At 41.7% G+C, this 21,166-nt stretch overlaps 1 protein-coding gene across 1 annotated transcript; it reads left to right on the forward strand.

Annotated features, from left to right (window-relative positions):
• Positions 1–1,199: 1,199 nt before the first annotated feature.
• RNF34 (ring finger protein 34) lies at positions 1,200–20,030 on the forward strand. Its single transcript, XM_043441269.1, has 6 exons — positions 1,200–1,324; positions 13,332–13,550; positions 14,775–15,182; positions 16,670–16,771; positions 17,031–17,232; positions 19,092–20,030. The coding sequence occupies exons 1-6, from the start codon at positions 1,319–1,321 to the stop codon at positions 19,280–19,282; spliced, it is 1,128 nt and encodes a 375-aa protein (XP_043297204.1). The 5' UTR covers positions 1,200–1,318; the 3' UTR covers positions 19,283–20,030.
• The last annotated feature ends 1,136 nt before the right edge of the window (positions 20,031–21,166 follow it).

The raw sequence follows: 21,166 nt of genomic DNA on the forward strand, positions 1-21,166 counted from the left end.
CTTTTCAAGTGCTTAATGGTTAACTCTTCAGGTAGACCTGCCAGCTTCCTTTCTAAAGAGGGAGAAGTATGACTTTACAAAGTCATACCACCAGCAAGATTTTACTGAGTTTCTTTGTGCCTGGATCATTAGAAGAATTAATACTTTCTCCTCCATTGAGATTCAGCTGCTGCTTCCACATGGTGAATTAAAGTCTTTCTTTGCATTTTTCCAAAGAAGAAAATCCAGGACTATAGAAGCTAACCTATATTATCTGAGCAGTGCTTTAAGCCAGAAAAATAAGCAAGTACATAACGAGTATTACTGCAGCCTAAGGAAGTGGGATGGCTTTACGTTTTAATCTGACACAGTACATATAAGCAAATCTATTCAAAAGCAATAGGCTATACTTAGGTCCCCATGAGAAGAATTGACATCTTTATATCTCTTTCTCTACTTAAATATTTAAGTACTGGTTAGAGGGGAGAAGAAGTAGTATAGGAAAACCTACGGAGTGTCGTCAAGTCAGACTGAAGAAATCAGTACTTTAATTTACAAACTAATTTTCTCGGTCCAAATAAAGTCAACTCCAAGGACTCACCTTAATTCTCTCACCGGTGCTAGGATTTGGTTATTTTGAACATCGCTCTAAAAGAGCAGTTGGGATTGAGAACCGTTGGTTCTTCAAGTGTTTTCAATAAAACCTTGTTTTTTAAGGCCGAGTCCTTGTGTGAGCAGCTGCCACTGCTCAGTGGACGCTCCAGAGAGGAGACCTGAGGTCATTACCGAGTGTGAGAGGCTTGACCGTCTGAAGAGGAAATCCGAGGCCCTGCTTTGACCGTTATTGTAACAAAAACCTTCCAACCAAACCCGCTTTTTCAAATTTACCACGCCCCTTACCGCCCTCACCTCCCAGAGAACTTGACCACCCAGCCTTAAAGCCAAATCTTTGCCCCACAGATTCTTCATGGGACGCTGACTCCGATTTCAGCGACCCAATGAAGAAAACCTCTGGGAGTGTGCCTACCGGCACCCCTCAGACCCGCCCATCTCCGTCTGCGGCGGAATGGATTCTTCCTTTCAGGGCTAGAGGCCCCGCCCCATTCCCGCCCCTTTATTGGCTTTGGTGACCGGCCCCCGGATTGTCGGCTTCGGATTGGCCGACTCGGCCGCCACTCAGGGCGCGCAGCGGGCGTGACCACGCCCCTTACGTCTGGACGCTGGGTCGCCTCGAAAGGCCTCGTAATCGCCGCCCAGAAGGAAGGAGGGCGGTAGTGCTAGAAGCTGCTATGGTGCTGAGTTCCCTGGCAGAGCCGACCCAGACGCGGCTGTCGCGGCCATGAAGGTGAGGGGCCGGTGGGGTCGGGCAGTCCGTCCTCGTCGCTGCTATTTGGCCAGGGCGCCTGAAGCGCCTTCTTTTCGCCTCAGCTGTTACCTCACCGGCACCACGGAGAGCTCCGCGGAGACCTGGGGCGGCGGGGAGCGGGGGGAACCCCGACCGACGTCTGGGGCCCTGACTCGCAGGGTGGGTGTCCTGGGCTGTCGGCCGTTCCCAGTTCCCACAGCGCTTCGGTCAGCGAGGCCGAGGCCGGGCGCCCCCCGCCCTCATGCTTGGCGGGCCCCTCTCGGCGCCGGGCCCTGTCCGCGTCCTTGGGGGCCGGAGGCAGACCCGCTGGTGCTCACCTCACCCTGTGTGCCTTTGCCCACAGCATGCCCTCTCCCGTCCCGAGTCCTTGAACGAACTCAAATGTCGGGAGCACCGCGGGACTGTCGCAGAAAGGCAACCACAGGACGAAGGGAAAAGGAGTGGTGCGGAGAGTCGTAAAGGCTCGGGCTAGGCTCCCTGTTAGAAATGCCTCGGGGCGGGGATCCCAGCCTGAAGGATCTGTTTACAGGCTTAACACTGGGGCCGTGACCTAGAGCGCTAGCAAACCCAATGTGTCTCCATCGCCGCTAGGTACGCAGCAAGTAATTTGACAGCTTGAGTCTCCAAGGTGGGTGTGAGAGCGTGGGAGCATCACTGAGTGAGAAGTTTAGGGGAAGGGGGGGTAGATTCTGGCCCACTTTTCGGAACTGATTCTCTCAACTCGATCGCTGAGAGTTCTGAAGAACTCTGGGTACAACAATCAATTCAAGTATTGATTCAAACAAAGTGGGGTGAGTCATAAGGTGATACTCTTTCAGACCTAGATGGTTTCTTTAAGTTCCGTGAAGAGGTGTGATTGACCGTGCGTTAAAAAAAAATAACAGAGTGAACCGCTGGCTTAAAACTCTACTTTCACAAAGCCCCAAGGAAATATTTTGTTGAGCATTTCCCATATGTTAGCTAAGAGGGATATATCATGCATAGAAGTAATTGACAATACAATCCCATCCTTTGGGAGTTTGCCAACCAAAAAAGAAGAGACATTCTCAAGAGACCACATTCTGAGGGAGAATTTTATGTAAGGTATCAAAAATGCAAAACCCCCAGGAGCAAGAAAGGATTTTCTCTGGCTATAGGAAGCAAGGAAGACTTTTGGAATAGGTAACTTCTGAACTGGATGTTAAGTATGAGTATATTCAAAGAGCTTATTTTAACTTCCCGTTTCAGGTATAAAATGTTTCAGCTTTGAATTTACCTATTAAAATATCTAAAACTAGCTTTCTTTGCTGAAAACCATCATCTTGCTGTGTTTTATTAATAAATCCAAAAACAAAGCAGGAATCTTTATACATAATGCCTCAAAGAATGTTAGTATCTTTATTAGTATTAAATTTGTGACCCACCAAGAAACAAGGTGTCAAAGGAGAGAGTGAGGGGCAAGTCCAGCGTTGAAATCTTTTCAGCGGTGTTTTTGAATTTAGGTGGAAGATGCTGCTTTCTGAGTTGAAGTTTTAGAAACCAAATTGGATGGGATTTGAAAATGTAAAAAGACCGATATACTGTGAAACAAAGTACAGACCTAATAGGCCAGTCTGAACAAGACAATTATGAAGATTCTGTTTTCCATTTAAGTTTCTGTGAAAATTGGATTCATAAAATTTAGGATTTGAGCTGTTTATTAACTTTGTTTCTCACTGGGATTAATTATGTGGTGTCATCTATAGATTTCTGGGCAGGGTTATTGATTCCTGATGTCATGAAATTCTAACATATGAATGTTCATCAAAGCAAGTACTTCTTTCACTGGAATTAAAATTGATTTAAAAGTCAAGCAATCAGATAAATACATCTTCACACAAACCCAGGAACAGTAGCTGATTTTAATATATGTGTAAAATGGGTATTTACTTTCTTCCTCTAATTTTTTTTGGGGGGAGTCTAGAAAACGTTGTTTTGAAATAGGTTTATGTCTCAAAGATTCAAGTAACTGTTTTACCTTAGAGTAGTATCTAATTAACTTCCTATAAGGGATTTTAAGAAAATACAAATTAGTATCGTATGTTCAGTTCAGTCGCTCGGTTGTGTCCTGCTTTTTGTGACCCTATGGGCTGCAGCATGCCAGGCTTCATTGTCCATCACCAACTCCCACAGCTTGCTCAGACTCATGTCCATTGAGTCGGTGATGCTATCCAACCATCTCATCCTCTGTCATCCCCTTCTCCTGCCTTCAGTCTTTCCCAGCATCAGGGTCTTTTCATCAGGTGACCAAAGTATTGGAGCTTCAACTTCAGCGTCAGTCCTTCCAATGACTATTAGGACTGATTTCCTTTAGGATTGACTGGTTTGATCTCCTTGATGCCCAAGGGACTTTCAAGAGTCTTCTCCAAACACCACAGTTCAAAAGCATCAATTCTTCGGCACTCAGCTTTCTTTAAGGTCTAACTCTCATATCCATACATGACTACTGGAAAAACCATAGCTTTGATAGACAGACCTTTGTCAGCAAAGTAATGTCTCTGCTTTTTAATATGCTGTCTAGGTTGGTCATAACTTTTCTTCCAAGGAGCAAGCGTCTTTTAATTTCATGGCTGCAGTCACCATCTACAGTGATTTTGGAGCCCAAGAAAGTAAAGTCTGTCACTGTTTCCCCATCTATTTGCCATGAAGTGATGGGACCAGATGCCATGATCTTAGTTTTTTGACTGTTGAGTTTTAAACTGGCTTTTTCACTCTCCTCTTTCACTTTCATCAAGAGGCTCTTTAGTTCCTCTTTGCTTTCTGCCATAAGGGTGGTGTCATCTGCATATCTGAGGTTACTGATATTTTCCCCTGCAATCTTGATTTCAGCTTGTGCTTCATCCAGCCTGGCATTTCTCATGATATACTCTGCATATAAGTTAAATAAGCAAGGTGACAGTATATAGCCTTGACATACTCCTTTCCTAGTTTGGAACCAGTCCGTTCTTTCATGTCTGGTTGTAATTGTTGCTTCTTGACCTGCATACAGATTTCTCAGGAGGCAGGAAAGGGGGTCTGGTATTCCCATCTCTAAGAATTTTCCATAGTTTCTTGTGATCCACACAGTCAAAGGCTTTGGCGTAGTCAGTGAAGCAGAAGATGTTTTTCTGGAACTCTCCTGCTTTTTCGATGATCCAACGGATGTTGGCAATTTCATCTCTGGTTCCTCTGTCCTTTCTAAATCCAGCTTGAACATCTGGAAGTTCTCGGTTCACGTACTGTTGAAGCCTAGCTTGGAGCATTTTGAGCATTGTTTTGCTGGTGTGTGTTTTATGTTAGTTTGATTTAATCCTCCTTCCTGTTTTTCCATATTTATATTGATTTCCCCCTTAATTGTACTAATAATGTTCATTGTTCCAAATTAAAAAATGAAACATGAAGAAGAAAGGAATCTGTTTAATCTCTTTTTTCCTTCTCTTTTCCCTGAAAAGTGGGGGAGTGGTGCTAAGGGTTAAGTATACTGTTTAAAAAAAGAAAACCCAAACAGGAAGAAGACAACATTTATGGTCTCCAGAACACATTATTGTAAAAATCAATCAATTTGGCCAATTGTCTTGCATAAAAATATTACATTTTTAAGACCAGCATTTGTTTTTGCAGCCTACTTAATGTCCATATGGTATGAGAGAAAGAACTTAGGATGCAGAATTTCCTCGTTTGTGGTATATGGCCTAATAGTTGGTCATTAAGGTAGCAGAGTTGCTGGCGTATTGTATTTCAGTTGAAGCACCAGTTTCAGTAAGAAATCCTTTGATGTTTTAAGGAACTGTGTTCCTCCAGTGGCTCTAAATAGGGTAAAGGTTTTTGCTTATTATGGTAACCGTTTCTTCTGGTTTACTTTAAGTTCTGTAGGGAAGTTTAACCTCATTAAAATTAAAACTGTAAAACTTACTCTTTTGTATCATGGGTACTGAGATTTGAAACACCTTTTCTTATTGTTTAACATAAGGACATTGAGTTTCAGGAAACTGAAGGTTGTTCAGAGTTTAAAGACAGAGTTTGTGGTGATTGAGTTCTCTGAAGAAGCTTCCACTAGTAGAACTGAATTCCTGCCTGGTCCTTATAACTTCTTACAGCATCCAAGAAAACTAATGTTTCTGAAATGGAAACTTTTAGGTTTATCCTTAACTGTGTAAATTATTACCACATTTAGAGTTGAAGCAAACAGTGCTTAGGAGGTGGCTTCATGATCACCTAGTTTAATCAAAAGCAAATGATTTAGACCATGATCATTTAGATCATTTAGCTTTCCTGGTAGCTCAGCTGATAAAGAATCCACCTGCAATGCAGGAGACCCTGGTTTGATTCCTGGGTCAGGAAGATCCCCCTGGAAAAGGGATAGGCTACCCACTCCAGTATTTTTGGGCTTCCCTGGTAGCTCAGACCATAAAGAATCTGCCTGCAATGTGGGAGACCTGGGTTTGATCCCTGGGTTGGGAAGATCCCCTGGAGGAGGGCATGGCAACCCACTCCAGTATTCTTGCCTGGAGAATCCCAGGGACAGAGGAGCCTGGCGGGCTACAGTCCATGGGGTTGCAAAGAGTCGCACATGACTGAGCAAGTAAGCGCAGCACCCATGATCATTTAGTTTTTTGCTGTTTTCAAACCCATTAACTCCCCCTGCTTCCCGATTTAGTCTTCATGGAAGTCAGTATAGGTTTTCTTATTCCTCATTCTAGTCTGCCTGGCTACTGTTACATTTGATGGGCCCATTAAGAGGGATCACATCCTGATATAGTTTAGAAGAGCATTCCAAGTTTGTGGTAAACTTTTTGTTAATTCTCTCAGCTGAGCATTTTAGAAGTCTCCCCCGCCCTCAACCCCTAGCTATTCTAAAAAACACATTAGAACACACACAGAGACAGCTGAACCTTGAGTCACTCAACACACACAACATACACACACACACACACACATAGGCAACAGCTGAACCTTGAGCCACTCAAAAACTCTGGCACTGTGCCAGAAAGAAGGCTGGGCTGCTGCTTTCCCAAAGAAACAACATGTTTCTTCTTGCCTTTGTTGACTAAAATGATGATTCAGAATGGGCCTCTATTGTGACTCTGACTGAGGAACACCAGAGAGTGCTTATAAAATTGGTGGTCTGGTACTGTTGTGGAAATAAGTGTCACAGCACTGGAAACTGTTAGTCCCACTCTTCTGCAAATTGTTTAGGTTTGTGAATAACAGTCCCTGCCCCTCCTCTGTACCACTCTGGAGGAGAGGGACTTTCCTATTCCTTCTCTAGGAAGAAACTACAGGAGGAACACTTTCAGCCTTTCTGCTATTAGAAAATAAAGAGAAACTTCTATGTTGGTGATCTTAACAAAGGAGCTAAACATGCGTGGCTCAGTACTTTCCTGGGACCTTCTCAGATCTCACTTCCTTTGGTTGGGATGACACTCTGGTTAGCTGGATGGTAAGCTGCTGTTGGCCAGCTATGTAGGTAGTTGGGTGACATGTTATCAAGAGCAGTTGGCTGCAGAGCTAAAGTCATGTTCTCCTATTGGTGTTACCAGTAAAAAAGCAAATATTTAAATTTCTATTTGTCTTATCTCTTTACTCAGTTTTAGAATGGGAAACAAAAACAAAAAACAAAAAAAAACCAAAGATAGTATTATTGGCTCCCTAAGATCTTGGTGTACTGGCTTTGGAAAAAAAAAAAAAAATAAGAGCTGGCATTGGAAACCAGAATAACATGAAGAGATCTAGGTGTCTGGGGCAGTTCAGATAGGAAACTTTAGAACTTAATTTCTTACTGTGGGTCATGTAAGTTTTTAATATGATATCTGGTTCTTAACTGATGCCAGGCAGGCCATGGTTCTGTGGCTAATCTGTTCAGAAATAATTTTAGTCTAACAGGGTGTGTAGGAAAGGGATTAGGTTTATCAAGAAAGTCATTTATTTTCAGTAGTCATTGATGGCTAGAAAATCAGCTGAAAACAGCTAAATTCCCTGAGCTAGGAGTTTTGTGCCGGATATAAGTAGATGGTTGCCTTATTCAGTTATTCTCTATGTTGTTTTTGAACTATATTAATGGCCAAGAGAGGAAATGTCGCCATCTTTATAAATTATTGTTCCTTCTAACTTCTTGGGTTCATGTGGTTTAGTCTGTTGACTCCTGCTGTCAACCATGGCCCCAAGTAAGGTTTAGAATTGTTAGTCACATATACCCAGATCATAGCTTTAGTTTTCAGAGTTCCAGACTTCGTCTTTTTTCATGAAAGGGTAGTAGATTTTTTTTTTTTAACAAAGTAAGCAACTGAAAGGTGGGTGGTGACCCATATTTAGGTAACACACCTCTTTGTAACTGAGGCATAGCAACAACTCATTGAATTTACTGCAAATCCAAAAACCAAAGAGCCGTGTCTTGTGTACTGTCTGCCTAGAAATTGTGTTTGCTCGGAATATTCAGAAGAAGATGGAATAGTTTGGAAAATATGCTTCCATCTTACTATCAGAAGATGAGCAGAGTGTGAATAAAAGCAAAATAAGAGCATGCAGGCTGATTAAACTGGTAGAAAATCTTAGAGGATAGGGAAAACAGAATTGGAAAGAACATGAAGTTGGGTCTCTAAAGCTCTTTGGGGGATGGTGCAAGAAAGGGGGCTTTTTGGTTATGACTCCCCTAGATTCGGTAACTGGGCTTCAAGAAAATGTAGCAGAGTCAGAGAGTCAAAAGCTCAGAGACTCGGGCCTGGTGCACTGGGAAGACCCAGAGGAATCGGGTGGAAAGGGAGGTGGGAGGGGGGATCGGGATGAGGAATACGTGTAACTCTATGGCTGATTCATATCAGTGTATGACAAAACCCACCGAAATGTTGTGAAGTAATTAGCCTCCAACTAATTAAAAAAAAAAAAAAAAACTCAGAGAATAAATTCATGTTCCCCTACCTACCCCCTTCCTAAGAGCATACATTCAATTCAGTTGTTGGGAAAATGCTCTCTTAAATTGTTCCTTAATTGCTTTTGTAGATTCTGTCACTTGAAAAATGGGACTGTTATGTGTGTATGTTGTGTACTCAGTTGTGTCTGACTCTTTGCAACCCCATAGACTGTAGCCCACCAGGCTTCTCTGTCCAGGGATTCTCCAGATAAGAGTACTGTAGTGGGTTGCCATTTCCTCCTCCGGGGAATCTTCCCGACCCAGGGATCGAATTCTCTTGTGTCTCCTGCATTGGCAGGCAGATTCTTCCCTGCGCCATCTGAAGCCCTGGAACTGTAATATCAAGCAGTAACAGAAGTTTGGATAGATTTGAAAGGGAAAGATTAGTATATGACACTTCAAGTACTATTAGCTGAATGGCAAGGTAACAGTTGTTAGGGAGGGATCCTTGTGCCCAAGGGAACATCAGAAGAAATTTAGGCAATTAGGACTTTAAGGGAAAGTGCTAGAAGATGAAACATACTAATGGAAGTCAGGGAGATGGAGCCCAAGCCTGGAAGCTTCATCTTTTGCATGGATCCTTCAACTTAGAGGTGAAGAGTGACAAAAATAGTTTGTGCAATGGCTGTTTTTGATGGACGCAGAAATCGCTGTCTTTCTCCCAGTATTGGAGATTGCACACAAGAAAAAGTGTAGAGGAATAAGTTAGAAAATTAGAAATGTGGGCAAAAAAGCAAAGAACAAATAAAATGAAGACCGGCATCAGATTTCAGCCTAAGTTCCAGGCTAATAATATGTGGTAAAGGAGAGGAACTAATTTAAGAATCAGAGTAAATTGTTGAAAACTCAGGCTGAGTCTTTCTGAAAGAATTAGGGGAAACCATGGAGGGAAAGGAAAAACTGAAAGCATATCCCACTGCTTGGGACCTGGGGATGGGACATGGGGTGGGGCGTGTATACAGGTCGTGTATACGAGGAGCACGAGATGGAGGTATTGGTCCTAGAACTCTAGAGGCACAGGCTTCAGAAGTAACTACAGCCTCTTCCACTTTGGAATCTCTGAGTGATTCTCCAGTTGAAATGATGGAGGCAGGAACGAGAAATCTAGACTCAGCAGTTGTTAACCATTTAACCTCGCCTGTACATGTACATCACATGGGGAATTTTTTTAATGGTTGACTTTTTTTTTCTTTATTATACTTAAAAACATTTAAAATTGGAGAATAATTGCTTTACATTGCTGTGGTAGTCTCTGTCATACATCAACACGAATCAGTCATATATGTCCCCTCCCTGATGAGCCTCCCCCACAGAGGGATTTTTTTTTTTTTTTTTAAATTCTGATGCCTAGGTTGTACCCAGACTAGTTAAATCAGAGTCTTGGGGGAAAAAAAAAAAGAATCTTGGGGCTCAGTATTTTTTATGGCTCTCCTGGCCAGTCCAACTACTGTCTTAAGGGCAGTTCCACTGGCCTAGGCAACTCCTTGGTGAAAGGCAGTGACAGCAGCTCCTGTAGTACAGGATTAAAAATACCTGCTCCAAAGAAGTGGGGGAGGTCGAATCACTAAAGACATCACTTTCATTTCAGCACTGGGGTGCCGGAAAACACAGTCTTAAAGGGGGAATAGAAATGAAGTTTTTAAGATATGCTGGACAGTAAAGAAAGGTACCTGGAGTAAAACTGGTAACTGGGCTTCCACTGTTTGAAATTTCTGCACTTTTTGAGAAAGGCTGGAGTGTCGCCAATGCTCCTGTCAGAGGGTGACAGTACACACAGGTAGATTTATTCTTCACCGGGATGTGAGGAATATTCTCTTACTGGGAGATTATTCTCATTTTGGGAGATTTTGTTCAAAATTGAGTTCACAGATCTAAGGAAGCGGAAACAGATTTTCAGTGTTTCAGATTTTTCTTTTTTTTTCCCCTCTGGTATGGTCTTTGGCTGATTTGTACCAAAATATTAGGTTATAGCAACACATTTTTGCCTGGGACAGTGCTCTGGGAGTTGGCTTGGGCTTTTTGTTTTAATTTTTATTTTATAATGAAATAACTGAAAGAAGCATACTTTCCATTATTTTCCCTTCTGGGGAATGAAGAGGAAGTTCTCTCCCCTTTACAGAAATGTGAGGAATTGGATGAAATTGTTACCCTTCAATATTGATGTCTACACAGAGATTCAGTTGTTTTCCCAAAAACAAATTCTTCTTATTCCCTTCATCAGAACTGTGTGTGTTTTCAGCCTAGAATTTTAATGGTTGCACTCATTAACATGGTTTGAAAATTTGTATCCTTCCTTTACTTTCATTGTAAAAGTGTTTTGGGACAGAAAGAACAAAATGTGCAACAGAGCTACTTTTAAAAGGGAGTATCATTCATTTTTTCCACCCGCAAGTTCAGAATTTTTTCTATCTTTATTACTCTTTCTTAACAAGACACAATTTGAACTTTTTAGGTAGCAGAAAAAATTTAATTACATTGCCCTTTTAAAGAAGTATCATAATGAAACCTTTTACAGAGTTATTTATCAATTAGTCATAGTGATGCAACTATATGCTGTGGAGGAAGGAAGTTCTGTTCACAAGGAATTTTCACTGGAGTTAAGACAATATCACCCAGGAATTAAAAGGGTCCTAACAACAATTTAATCATTTAGAAGCTAGGTTAGCAGGAAGCTAAAGTTTCTCAAAACAATACTTCTTTAAAGTCTTAGAATGAAAAGTTTCTCCTGGTGGTACTTTCTGTAGTTGAGGTATTCCCCCCAAAATATTATGTGCAAGTTGAATATTTTGAAAACATTCTCAGTTGTTTTAAGAGCTCACTGTTTAAAGCACTGCAGATGAATCCTTTGCTAAAAAAAAACGCTCACTTTAAATGGACTATTAGTAAATCTGGATTTTTATGCTTTTATGTTTAAACAAATCATGGCTCTAGGGTCTGAGGTATATATTTATTTAAAGGTATGAACTATTAATTATAACTAACCTGACTTTAAAGGCATCACTATTTCTTGAGAATTATAGGGTTTGAAGCCATATAATACTTAAGTCAGTGACCCTGATGCTTAACACTATTTGAACCTTGTGTTGTGGTTTCATGTTTCTTTACCTTCTCTTTTCCCAGTATTTAACATAGCATACTACTTCTGCTGGGCTTCTCAAGTGGCGCTAGTGGTGGAAACCTGCCTGCCAATACAGGAGATACAAGAGACAAGGGTTTAGTCCCTGGGTCAGGAAGATCCCCTGGAGAAGGGAATGGCAACCCACTCCAGTATTCTTGCCTGGATAATCCCAAGGACTGGCAGGGTACAGGTCCATGGAGTCACAAAGAGCCAGACACGACTGAGCACTTGAGCGCACACACACACTACTTCTGGGTAGTAGTAAGAATGGCAAGATCCTTCTATAACATTCCAAATAACCTTTTAAGATTGTTTATAAGAAATTTTTTTTAAGAGCTCATTGGACAAATAGTAAATGTTTGACAGAGTTAGATAATGAAGGGAACAGTGTACTATTGTCATGTTTTGCCCTTTTAACTTGTAAGACCTCACCTACCTGGAATTCCATTACTTATCACATTATCTAGAATCTAGAATATGCTTAAGAATCAGGACAAGGGGCAAGAGCTCACTGGTTCCAAACACTGTAGCTTTTTGTTTTTAGCATGGGAAAATGCCTAAAGCCCTCACTGAAAATATATTTTTATATACACTTCTAACAAGCTTGGTTATCAGGTTTCTGAGTACAGTTAAAAAAAAGTTGCTAGAGGTAGCTATAGTGATAGCAGTGATGATTCACAGAAAGGGAAGAGATGGGAGAAAACATAAAAGGCAGCATATTAGTTTCAAGCCACTTAGTGGTATAGAAAATAGCCCTTAGACCTCATAACGTCATTATGGTTATCGAGTCATCAAAAATTGTGTTCAGTATTCTCAGTTTGCTTGTAAAAATATTTCCTTAATGTTAAATTAATATATATATTCTTTTTAAAAAATATTTATTTATTTGGCTGTGTTGGGTCCTGGTTGCAATAAGCGGGATGTTCATTGTGGCATCCCAGCTCTCTAGTTGTGACGTGCGGGCTCTGGAGAACTCTGACGGGCTTCATTGGCCTGTGTCATGTGGGATCTTAGTTCCCTGACAAGGGATCAAACCTGCGTCCCCTGCACTGCAAGGCAGATTCTTAACCACTGCACCACCAGGAAAGTCCCTAACATTTTCTTTATAAAGATTTGGAAAGCAGGGGAAAACTCCAAAAAACAAATTACATGAGATCTACATGAAAACCTAGAGAGCGCCTCAGTTGGCATTTTGATGTTTTCCCCGTCATTTTAAAAAAACCAAAAAAGTATTCATATGCCACAGTTTATTATGTCCAGTTACAAATGAGAGGAATGAGAGGACCGAAGTTTAACGAAATTAAATAATTTGAATTTATATTTTTTCTGCTAAATGATAGGAAAAACTGCTTCAGCCTATAGAACAGTGCTATCTGTGGTCACCAGTCCTTAAGGTTGCCAGGTGTAGAATACAAGACACTTAATTAAATTTGAATTTTAGATAAAGAACAATCTGGGGAGGGGGAATAAGCATAAACCCCAAATATCACACAGCATGTACTTCTATCCAGTCTTTTTTTTTTTTTTCTGTGTTGTATGCACATCTCTAAGCATTTATGTGTGGGTTTTTTTTTTTTTTTAATGAAATTGGGTTCATGTTATATCTTCTCCTTTTCTTAACAGTGTATCATGAGTATCCCCAAAGCTAAATATTCTTTGTAAATACCAGAAAATAACCCACTGTCAAATAGCTTAAAATTTTGATGCTAAAAATATAATCTCGATGGGACTTCCCTGGTGATCCAGTAATTAAGACTCCATGCTTCCACTTCAGGAGGTGCCAGTTCAATCCCTGGTCAGGGAAGTAGAATCCCAGACCAGGCAGTGTGGCCAAAAAAAAACCCCCCACAATCTCAAAATTATTTAGGGCAAACGTGCTTCTGCAGAATGGCATTCCTTAAGAATCCCAGAGAGCCCAGGTTCCACTCAGCTTTAAACTGATGCCTGTTTTTGTTCCTTTTCAGGCGGGTGCTACGTCTATGTGGGCTTCTTGCTGTGGGCTACTGAACGAAGTCATGGGGACTGGAGCTGTCAGGGGCCAGCAATCTGGATTTGCAGGAGGCACTGGTCCATTCAGATTTACACCAAATTCTGATTTTTCTGCTTACCCACCAGCATCTACAGAAGGGCCTAATATAGTTTGCAAAGCCTGTGGACTTTCATTTTCAGTCTTTAGAAAGAAGGTGAGTTGCATGAAATGTTACATACTAAAAACTTATGTGTCAGAATTCTCAACTGTATGTTATTTTGAATACTTTCATTTCTTCTTATATCTGTCAAAAAGTTAGTCCTAATAACCATTTCCCATTTGGAAAAGTACTAAGTTGAAGGGGCTGTGTATCATTGCTCAGTTTTTCTGACTAGACACTATTACTTCTCACGATGCTCAGCCATCCTTTCTCTTGGACTCTGACTTTGTTTATCCACTTTGATTCTTCCTGATGCTGCTTACGTTCTGAAGCAAAAGATTTAATTAGTCAACCGTGTGTTCAGAGATGATTTACTATAGCTCTGACCTCAAGTTTCAAAAAAATGTCTCCCTACCCATATGAACTCAAGTGAAGAAGTGAGTATATTAATATTGACTATTGTTTAAAGATTCAACATACCACACTTGGGCTAAAACAGTTATTTTTCTTTAGGACAGAAAGTCATTCTTTCTGAATACCATCATATTGCTAGATCATCTCCCAGTCTGTCAGTTCAGTCCTTTAAAATACTTAAGGAACAAGGTATTAACAAGCATTGGTATTCCTAACCCCAAGCGGAAATGACCACATCTTAGTATCTTTAAGCTTTGCTCATGGAATGGCTTTGATAGTGATTTAAGGCTCTGTAGGATACAGATTATTGTGAAGTGGCGTCCTCTGTTTGCTTGGCTTGATGCTGAGAGATCAGTTGCCTTTCTCTTTTCCTCTCTGTGTTAGGCTTTCCCCTCTTCTCTTTACTTACTTTTTATTTTATGTTGGATATAGGTGATTAACAACGTTGTGTTTGTGTCATGTGAACAGCCCCCCTTCTCTGTAAACGGGGAAATTTTCACAGGAAAAGAGCAGGAAGAGAGTTTGTGCTTGCTTGTGCTTTTCTGCTCCATGTGGTTCAAGTCAGCTCTGCTTTGCTAATTACATGTTTGCACCCATGGGTGGAAAGGTTTTAATTCATTAACACAAGAGTATATTTTTCTTAAAGGGCTATATTTGAACTTTGGTGACTCCAGACTGCCTCAGCAATGACTGTCTTGATTTTCACAGCTTTGAGAACACAAAATGCCCATGGGTCTGGTGCCATGGGGGCAGTTCATAAAAACTAAAATTTAATTTTAATAGAAGGCAAAAGGAAAACTAGGGCTTTTGCAGTGGCTTATGTCTGGCTCTCATTAAATGCTTCTTTTCTCTCTGTCTCTTCAGCATGTATGTTGTGACTGCAAGAAAGATTTTTGCTCCGTGTGTTCTGTCTTACAAGAAAATCTCCGTAGATGTTCCACTTGTCACTTATTACAAGAGACGGCCTTTCAGCGCCCTCAGTTAATGCGACTGAAAGTGAAGGATCTCCGACAGTATCTCATCCTTCGAAACATACCAATCGATACCTGTCGGGAGAAAGAAGACTTGGTGGACCTGGTCCTGTGCCACCATCGGCTGGGCTCTGAGGACGACTTGGACACGAGCAGTCTCAATTCCTCAAGGTCCCAGACTTCTAGCTTTTTTACACACTCATTTTTTTCAAACTATACAGCCCCGTCTGCTACTGCATCTTCGTTTCAGGGAGAGCTTATGGGTGGAGACCGGACCTTAGGATCTGGAGCGCTGGCACAGGTACGAGGGTGCAGCTACCCCAAGGGCCTGGTACATCATCTGCTCTTGGCCAGTATGGTGGGGCCTTCAGGGCTGATGGCTCCTTGCTGAGCAGAGGTTCCACGTTTTGCTGAACTCTGCGCCTGCAGGCTCCCCTGAGGCTCTGCACTTAGGTGCTGTACAAAGGGTCTGAAAAGAGCTCATCAGTCTCTTGACCTTAGTTACCTCAGCTTCCTTATCTCCTATAGTTAAATACTAGCTGTTGAAATAATGGCCGTGAAACGTAGCACATAAATGTTTACAGGATGTAAACATTTTTACTATTTGTGTTTACTATTAAAACTAGTAAAAATGTTTACTATTTGTGTGTCAGTGACCATGGAAACTATAAGGTAACCTAATGCCCAGTTGACTTGCTACAGTAAAGTTGTGCTCATCTAGATACTGGGAAAGAGCCATGTGAATTAGCAACACGATACGGTTATTTACTCATTTCAAAGAAATGCCAGTGCAGAATGTTGTCCCAGTGAGGTCCTTAGGCACTCTGATGGAATAACATGCAAGGGCTTGTAATTAATATCCAATTTGTATATATGAATGATTCTAAAACGCTGAAAGAATTGTTTTGAACATTTATCTGCACGTTTAATTTTCTCCTCTGAGGAAAGAGGTTAGAAGCAGAGGGAAATGTGGTCTAGTTGCTTTCTAAATAGTCATAAATTAAATAAACCCAAGTTAGGCATTTTGTTGTTTTGCCAAATGGCAGCTGGCACAATTATGATGCAAACACAAGATGCATGTGTCTGACCTTCGTGTCACTTTGGGGTATATGACACCACTCAGGAGGTGTGGGTTTTGGGTATTACAATATGGTGCTTGTGAACTACTAGGATAGAATACTTGAAATTGGAAATTGACATAGGCTTTCTGTTCTCCCTAAAGAAAAAAGTATCTGACGGTTGAGGAACTTCTAAAAACTAGAACTAGCATCCATCATCAGTGAATTATTCTAGAAAGCTTTGTTTGGAATTAGAATGTCTAAGTATGAGATAGTAGGACTGAGATCTTTGAAATCAAATAGCCCTGACACTAGGGCTGATCTTAGAGCTTTAGTTTCTACCTGTATCTTAGAGGCTCATTAAACTAGCCATGTGCAGGTCCTTTGATCAGGACACAGTGCAATTTCATACACTATTGGCTTTGGTATCCTGTGATGGGCCCTTCTTAACTCCTTGGGGAGTTAATATTCTGGTTAGATTTTTACAGATTCACATTCTCATAGGTATTTGACTTGTGAGATAATTATGGAAGGTTAGTTGTTTAGAGAATCATGTGGGGCCCAACTCTTTGGGAGGGGCAGTAGCTCTCAGGACCCTGGGAAGGTGTGGAGTGTACCAGGTGTCGGGGTCATTCTTAGGGAGGATGGCTTAGAAGGGTTTTCTCCAGTGATAAGGATGAGTTGATAACTGCTAGGAAAAGTCCTGGCCTAATACCCATTATGTGTGTAGGAGCCCAGTGAAATAGCTTCAGCAAACACAGAAGAAGATGAAGATGATGACGATGACGATGACGATGATGACGATGATGATGAAGAAAACTTGGAGGAGCGGGTGAGATTGCCTGTATAATTTGATTTTCCTGACACGTCTTCACCCTTGTAGGGAAAATGTCCATGTGGACTTCCGCTAGATTAGCACAGGTTGTTGCTTCTAGTTTGAATGCAGCACAGCATATAAAACACAACAAGGACTCATGAAAAGTCTGGGTCGAATCTCCAGGACCAGTGATGCCCACAGGGCGAAGGCAGTATGCTGTTTTCCTTGCTGGATTTGCAGGAACAGAGGTAATGGATATACTCTGTGATTTCAGACGCCTGGCCTCGCCAAGAAGAGAGTGAGAGCGTCTCTGTCTGACCTATCAAGCCTTGAGGATGTAGAAGGGATGAGCGTGCGCCAGCTGAAGGAGATCCTGGCTCGGAATTTCGTCAACTATTCTGGCTGTTGTGAAAAATGGGAGCTAGTAGAGAAAGTAAACCGGTTATACAAAGAGAATGAAGAAAACCAAAAGTCATGTAGGTTTATTTTTCCGTTTTTTTGTCCTTAGAGTAGCCTTCTTTAGGCTTTTTAAAACTGGGCTGTCTGTGTCACAATGAAGTCCAGTTTATTTTTGAGAAACTATCCTTTGAGTGTGAATTAGTCATATGAAGCTGTTTATAGATCTTTTAAGCAGTAGGTTCATTATGTGATGTTGGCTTTGAGATCACCATTGCTTCACCATTGCTGGTGAGTCAGGTAATCATTTGTTCAGTCTGTTTTTTCTTGCCATAATTTGTTAGAACTCTAATGAAATTCCTTGGATCTATAAAAAGGCTTCTTTTCTCACTCACCTGTCTTGCAAGCTGGTACTTAGGATTTAAAAGCTACAATTGAGATAATCGGTGGGGAAAAAAATTCCCTAGAGCCAAGATATTAAGTAGTTCTTAGCATCAGTATTAGTAGGTTTCTGTGTAAGTCGTGAAAAGCTGAGGTTAAGAACTTCTAAACTACATACTGGAGTGTGGAGCAGAAATCCTCAGCTAGTAAAGGGTCAGGGCCACAGAGCATTTATAGGCAAGAGAAAAGAATTCAGTGGTGTTCAGACTGACAGATATTACATTCTAATCTCAAAAACAGTCCTCCCATCATTAACTTTTATCATCTTGAATTTTTTTCTTTAAAAGCTGGTTATAACACAGCGTTGGTTGGTAAACAGGTCTATGCCCAAAATATGCAGAAAGCCTTTTGGCACACCTGTTTCTAAGATGATGCCACAATAGTAGACACAGGCATCTTAGTCATTGGAGCCTTCAGAGGCTCATGTGTCATCTTATTCCATGCATGCTTTCTACCTACTTTCCACTAATGGTGTGGGCCGAGAACTAGGACCTCAGAGGACAAGAATCTCTTGACATGGCAGTGTTTATTTCTCTTAAATCCGGGGACTACTGGACTACTGGACTACTGGCCCTTTGAGCTTGGATTCCCGTTCGGTTTTTTCTAACCTTCTTTATGATTCCCGTTGTGACCTTTAGAAGGGGAAACCTCACTCTCCAAAGCTCTGTGGCCAAATCTCAGGCTGCAATGAACTTTTAAAACTCATTCCACACCTTTCTTGTTCAGAACCAGAAGGTCCCTTTTGAGTAGACTCAAATAGTACTATCATAGCCAGAAACACAGATTAATTTTAAGATGCTTACAAGCCTCAGGGGGTGCCTACCCACAACGACAGGCAACTCAATGTATGACACTTTAATAAACTTTCCTCACACTCTTCCTCCAGAGCTGAGGCTCTGGAGTCTGCGACTTTCTCAAGGCCATGTAGTTGGGCTGGAAATTCCAATCGTGTTCTGACTCTGAGGCTCCTGTATCAACCAGTCTGGGTTTCTTCATTTTTGTTTACAGAAGCAAGCCATCATTATCACAAAAACCTTGTATTATGTATTCTATAAAATAGAATTGGGGGTCCTAAGGTGGCTCAGTGGTGAAGAATCCACCTGCAATGCAGGAGACACTGGTTTGATTCCTGGGTCGGGAAGGTCCCCTGGAGGAGGAAGTGGCAACCAACTCCAATATTCTTGCCTGGAGAATCCCTTGGATAGAGGAGCTTGGCAGGTTATAGTCCTCGGGGTCACAAAAGAGTCTGATACAATTTAGCAACTAAACAACAGCAACATAAAATAGAATTAAATAGCTAACATTTGCTAGGCACATCATCCCTGGCCCTCAGCTTAGCATTTCTCATTTATTCTTCACACAACCCTACAAGGTGTCCTTATTGTCATTTCTAGGGGAAGGAAGTGAGGTGTGAGGAAGTGGGGACTGCTTCTCACGGTGGGGTCACTGGGTCCCTCCACGGCCGTGCCCGCCACCCCAGTCCTCTGTTGCCTTTCAGATGGTGAGCGGCTGCAGCTGCAGGACGAGGAGGACGACAGCCTGTGCCGGATCTGCATGGACGCCGTCATCGACTGCGTCTTGCTCGAGTGCGGGCACATGGTCACCTGCACCAAGTGTGGCAAGCGCATGAGCGAGTGTCCCATCTGCCGGCAGTACGTGGTGCGCGCTGTGCACGTGTTCAAGTCCTGAAGCCCAGCCCCCTGCGCTGAGCTCCATCCTGGACATTTCCATGCACAGAAGGGGACTGGAAACTTCCTGTTTGAAAGCTGAAGCTATTTTTAAAAAATTATTTTCACTCCTAACTGGGGACGGGAAAGATTCATCCTGAGTTGCGGCCACACTGGTCCATGCTGTATGCCCGTCAGCCTGAGCACGGGCTCAGTTTCCCAGGTTCTGCTGGGCTCCCTCACAATGCCTCTGATGACTCCTTGCTCAAGTGGACTGCTTATGGCATCAGCTACTGCTCTCTTTGCAGGACATTTCTCTTGTTTCTCCTTCGTCCTATTTTTAACTCAGATGTTTGAAACTTCTATTCTCTTTGGATGAGATCACTGTCTGCAAATGGCTGACACGGTACACGCTGAGCAGTGGCACCTCTGAATGTTCATTTTATTAGTCATGTATATTTTAAATGCTACTATTTGATGAATGTAAGTTTCCACATTGTTGCTCTTTCTGCGTTTCAACGTTCATTGGGAACAACTGACATTCTATAGTCAACTGCCAGGGCCTTAGACTAAACGTGTCCATTTTTGTTCAGGTACAGCTTTTTCTAGCAAGGGCTGCATCTAGCTTCCTTCATTAGAGAAGTGTGTGTGTTAAATTCTTTATTAACGTGTAATCAGTTTACACTGTTTTGTATAGTGAAAGTGTATTTTCAGTGCTACCCACTAGCTAATTTGAACTTTAGGAATAAAATTAGATTTTAAGAAATGTTTTTATGGACACTGTTCCTGGTCAGTTCTTAATTCACTTGGGTACAGCATGAATGGGTGTCCACACCTGGTCCAGCACCTCCTTCAGGAGAGCAAGGAGCACCTTCAAAGATGTTGCCCCCATCTACCCTTGGCTACTGACTTAATGGTAAGTTTAACTACATTTTCACCATTTACTGTGACCAGGTATTGTGCCAGGTGCTTTGTGGTTATCTCCAAATATATATTACCTCATGTCACAGATGGGGAACTCAATCTCTGAGAAATTAAAAAACTTGTCTAAAATCTGTTAAAAAGTCACCACAAGGAATTCCCTGGAGGTCCAGTGGTTAAGACTCTGTGCTCTCATTGCCGAGGGCTGGGTTCAATTCCTGATCGGGGAAATAAGATCCTGTGAAGCCAAGAAAAAGTGAAGCCAAAGAAAGTTTTTTAATAAAATAAGCCCCCACCTCAGAATTTGAACCTAGCTCTAATGTTTTTTCTTAACTCCTCTAATACCAGAGATGTAAACCTGAGAAACTAACTTATGCAAAAAAGGTTCTTGGGATATTAATGATCTGAAATCTCTTTTCTTTTAGATCTAATTCTGATCACAGTGGTTGAATTGAGACCAACTGTGGATTCACTCCCACTGCTTGTGAGGAGGTATGTTTTTGGGAAATTACATAACTCTTTGGGTGAGTCCTGTGGGTTTCTTATCTTTTGACTCTGTGCAGTGGGTAACACGTGCCTTCAGGTGCTCAGGATCCAGAAGTCAATGAACAAGACTTGAAAATTACAGCAAAGAGGTAAATAGTCTTCCCCGCTGTGCTTAAGGCTGGAAGTTTGGCTAGCTATGAAATAAAGTTGCCTTTCTACGTTTTCTGATAGGGTCAAAGCATGTAAACCAATGCTTTGTGGATAGTCTCAAAACCTCTTCTCTTGTGCTTGCCTGCAGACCCAGAGCTCAGTCCCTGCTGAAGCTATATGTGCACTTAATCTGTACTTCTAGTCAGACAGTGAACTCCAGAAATTCAACATTATCCACAAATTACTAATTTGGTGGAGGGGTCTTCAAATCTAGGCTAGTGGGTGAGATAGTAAACACACCTAAATAGAAGCCAAGCAGCAGGTATTGGTGTCATCTGAAGTTAAATTA

The sequence above is a fragment of the Cervus canadensis genome, chromosome 1 (genome assembly GCF_019320065.1).
Source record: "Cervus canadensis isolate Bull #8, Minnesota chromosome 1, ASM1932006v1, whole genome shotgun sequence".
NCBI lineage: Eukaryota > Metazoa > Chordata > Mammalia > Artiodactyla > Cervidae > Cervus > Cervus canadensis.

Excerpts from the sequence above, each read along its gene's own strand:
- RNF34 (XM_043441269.1), top strand. Across the intron at positions 15,183-16,669 it reads GATCTGGAGCGCTGGCACAG|GAGCCCAGTGAAATAGCTTC; the intron begins GTACGAGGGTGC and ends TTATGTGTGTAG. Across the intron at positions 17,233-19,091 it reads TGAAGAAAACCAAAAGTCAT|ATGGTGAGCGGCTGCAGCTG; the intron begins GTAGGTTTATTT and ends GTTGCCTTTCAG.